General features: G+C 33.0%; 1 protein-coding gene across 2 annotated transcripts; it reads right to left on the reverse strand.

Annotated features, from left to right (window-relative positions):
- Positions 1-808: 808 nt before the first annotated feature.
- LOC119682902 (vacuolar protein sorting-associated protein 33B) lies at positions 809-3,174 on the reverse strand. Of its 2 annotated transcripts, XM_038096440.1 has the most exons (4): positions 3,127-3,174; positions 2,798-3,004; positions 2,408-2,735; positions 809-2,344 (listed from the first exon to the last, which is right to left on the reverse strand). In XM_038096440.1, the coding sequence occupies exons 2-4, from the start codon at positions 2,950-2,952 to the stop codon at positions 875-877; spliced, it is 1,953 nt and encodes a 650-aa protein (XP_037952368.1). In that variant the 5' UTR covers positions 2,953-3,004; positions 3,127-3,174; the 3' UTR covers positions 809-874. The 2 variants fall into 2 exon arrangements, with proteins under 2 accessions (XP_037952368.1, XP_037952367.1); XM_038096439.1 differs by lacking the exon at positions 3,127-3,174 and having other exon boundaries at positions 2,798-3,105.
- Positions 3,175-3,478: the final 304 nt, after the last annotated feature.

Here is a 3,478-nt window from a genome sequence, read left to right on the forward strand (position 1 = left end):
GATTTTGTGATGAAGAGGTTAACGGTCTTAAATAGCAAAATCCCAATTACCTGTGCTGTGTGAATAGGCTCTGTCATTTGAGAAGCAAATGGAAAAACTTCAGGAAATAATAAATTACAAGTTAAAATGAAAATCTTACGACTGCTATCGGAATTAAAAAGATTTAATAGATTTTAGAACACACTGTATCGCTTTAAAGACGTTTTGAAAAAACAACTATTTATGTTGGATTACACTTGAAACAGAATCAAGTGTTAATAATGTGGACATAATCCTACATTAGAAGACAATCTGTTAATGATCATGAGAACTGAACTGAGCCTGTAGAATTGTATTAATCTGCTAATACTAGGTCTGTTTCACAGCTACTCGTAGTAACTTTAAGTAACACTGTGTATACACAAATGCATTCCACCAATAAATTTTCGTGTAAATTTTACTTGTGTTTCACTTGAGTTTTACTACGAGTAGCTAATGGATCAGACCTAATGTGTATGTAACTCTACTTTAATAGACTCTCTGTTACTGTTTATGGGAACAATAGGTACAATAGGTTTTTTCTGGCCGTAGTACCGGCTGTTGGGCAATTTTCACGTCTACTCTCTTAATAATAATACTGTTTATGGGAATAGAACAAAGAAATGCATTTGAGACTTGAGTGTGTCAAATATATAAAATTATTGGCTTAAATTATATATAAATTATAAACTATAGTAGAAAATTATGGTAAATGTGATCGCTGAAGTTCTTTTTAAATAATACGCAAAATAAAATATAATAACTTTAATATATATTATATGTACAAAATGTCAATATTCAGCTCTTTTTAGATAAATCTAAACTAAATAATATATCGTAGAAATAATAAAAAATCTTAAAAAGCCTGAGCTATTAAATCAGCACCAGAAATAATGGAGTCAGAGGCCGCAACTATGTGTGCACCACTCAATTTTCCAATCAACTCACAAGCACCAATCTCTGCATAAGTAATACCACCAACTACGTAGATAAATATCTTAGGTTTACGTAAAGGAAACCAATCCTTTATCTCATTCAATTTGACAGCATTGCCATAGGATTTTATATTAAGCGGAGCTGTGTAGGAATTTGTTTTCGTGTCGAAGGCTAATAGATTTATTTTATCCATCATACCCAATTTATTGGCAAAATCATCTGCAGTTGTGGTTTTTAGAAGCAATGAACACAATTGTGCTACTAAAGGTATGTAATTATTATTGAAGACGTAACTCGGACAAGATGCAGCATTTACTGGATTATTTGCTGCATCGACGCCAGCTACAGAAGTCAGTAATTTCATGCGATTAGCGTTGGCTTGAAATTCTGTCTGCTGGAATTTCGGTATAGGCAAATTAGAGAGCAATTTTGTTGACTTATTGACCTTCTCCTCGTCCACGAGTGCAGGTAACAGTCCACCATTTGCAAGTGCATCGAAGACATACAAATATTTCGCACCAAAGTAGTTGCAATAGTTACGCATAAATTGCTGCAGTTCATCTGTGTTGACGCCAGCGCATAGATGCAGCAAGCAAAATAGGCGTAGTGTGTTGTATCGCTGGCCATTGAAAGTAAGTTGAAAATCAATTTCCTCAAATAGTCGCTTGCGTGAGACATTATTTAAAATATTCTCTTCTAGTGTTTGTAACTTCCGAAAGCTCTTCGCCAGCATTTCTATGATTTTCTCACTCGCATTTAAATGGCGCATAACTTTGATTTTTAGTTCATTTACCTTAGGCAACTTTCGTGCGACGTAATCGTGCATTTCATCCAACTTCATGTCGTTTAGTTTTTGTACTTCTAAGCCAATGGCTTTGGCCTGTGCGCGTACCAGACTTATAGCCTGTGCAAAATGTTTGTAACGATTTTCGCCATAAATTTCGTCATATACAGATTTCAAACGTATTATTGTTGGCTTTTCGTTGGGTTTTTCATTTGTTGTAGAGTTTTTAACTGGCAGCTCTAATATTTCCAGTTTTTGTTGCAATATCTTATTTGTATTTTGTTCCAAAACCACTTCGCTAGTTCTGTTATTGAACACTTCCAATAAAAGTCCAGAGTAAATGGCAGGTGTCAGTAGGCTTGAAGCATAATCCTTATCACGATCAACTATAATCAATGCAGAAAATTCCGCAGAAGGCACTTGAGTAGTTTCATTTTCTTTGAAGCAATGGGGCAAAGCATCAAACATTTTTAAAATGTTATTTGAATGCTCGCCGTATGTTAAAATAAGATCTGGACGACCACAAACAATTTGCAACAAACGCAAACTTTGTGCTATTGCAGGTAATGGCGAAGTATCATTATGCAGAAATAAATCACAAAAAACCTACAACAAAAAAAAAAACTTAATAAAAAAATTATAAAAAGAAAAAAACAAAAAAATAATTACCTTTGGATGTTCTAAACTAAGCACACCATCGTCTATATATATAAAGTCCCAATTATAACGATGCAATTGCACTAAACCATAGAGTCCTTTCTCCTCTAAAAGCATTGGATAATACGCATAACAACTTGGTATGCATATGATATGAAATGGTTTTATTGTATTATCCAAATTTTTAAAAGCATTATTCATTTGATGTTCCTGTACATGGCGTAGTGCTGCTTGAAAGGTGCACAAATCGCCTCTTAACATAAACACTTGCACATGATCCGATGCATAGGGAATAATGATTTGAGTATCAAATCTATAAATCTTTTGTATGCCTTTAAGTCTGAAAATATGTAGATAAATTGAAATACAATAAATTAATATAATATTAATATGCGTTTATACTTCAGCCAAGATGCATTACAAACATGCTCTAGTGGTTTGATTACAGTGGGTGATATGATTAAATCTTTTTTGCCTGGTATAGAGCAAAGTATCGCTTGTAACTTTTCCTGTGCAATCAATTGGAATCCTTGTAATTTTTTATCAAACGAATCCATGTCAATCCTTTACGTTACGTACTAAACATACTACTTTACAGCTTCTTGTCCACTTTATGTTAACAAGTTATTGTTGTTAGACCAATAAATATAACAAATTCAAAAAAATACTGATTTTATGAATATATTTTCAATAAAAATAATTTAATGGAATTATTTGCTTCACTTGTTTACCAATTTTAGTTTACAACGTCTTTACAGGTGTTCAAATGTCACAGACAGCTGTTAATGTTTACGGCGAAATTAGAGTGTAATATAAAAAGATTGCCAATCACATTTTTTCTCTGCTTTCATTGTGTTTAATATGAGTAGTACTTTTACACACACGCACTAAACTTGACAAATGTGCAGTGAAAGAGTAAAATCTTTATAAAAATAATCAGCACAGGCTATTATTAAGCCAGTGCTTTAAGTTTATATGCTGCATCAGCGGTATCGACATATTTACAGTTTCTACATCGATTACGAGTTGGTTGGTGAGATAAGAGTATAAGAAGTTCCTGATAGTATAACCTTTGACTTTATT

The sequence above is a fragment of the Teleopsis dalmanni genome, chromosome 2 (genome assembly GCF_002237135.1).
Source record: "Teleopsis dalmanni isolate 2A chromosome 2, ASM223713v2, whole genome shotgun sequence".
Taxonomy (NCBI): Eukaryota; Metazoa; Arthropoda; class Insecta; order Diptera; family Diopsidae; genus Teleopsis; species Teleopsis dalmanni.

Bases quoted from the DNA above. Each gene is read 5' to 3' on its own strand.
- LOC119682902 (XM_038096440.1), bottom strand. From the start codon at position 2,952: ATGGATTCGTTTGATAAAAAATTACAAGGATTCCAATTGATTGCACAG. The intron at 2,736-2,797 runs GTATAAACGCAT...ACATATTTTCAG, and splicing joins TGTAATGCATCTTGGCTGAA to ACTTAAAGGCATACAAAAGA. The intron at 2,345-2,407 runs GTAATTATTTTT...TTTTTGTTGTAG, and splicing joins TTAGTTTAGAACATCCAAAG to GTTTTTTGTGATTTATTTCT.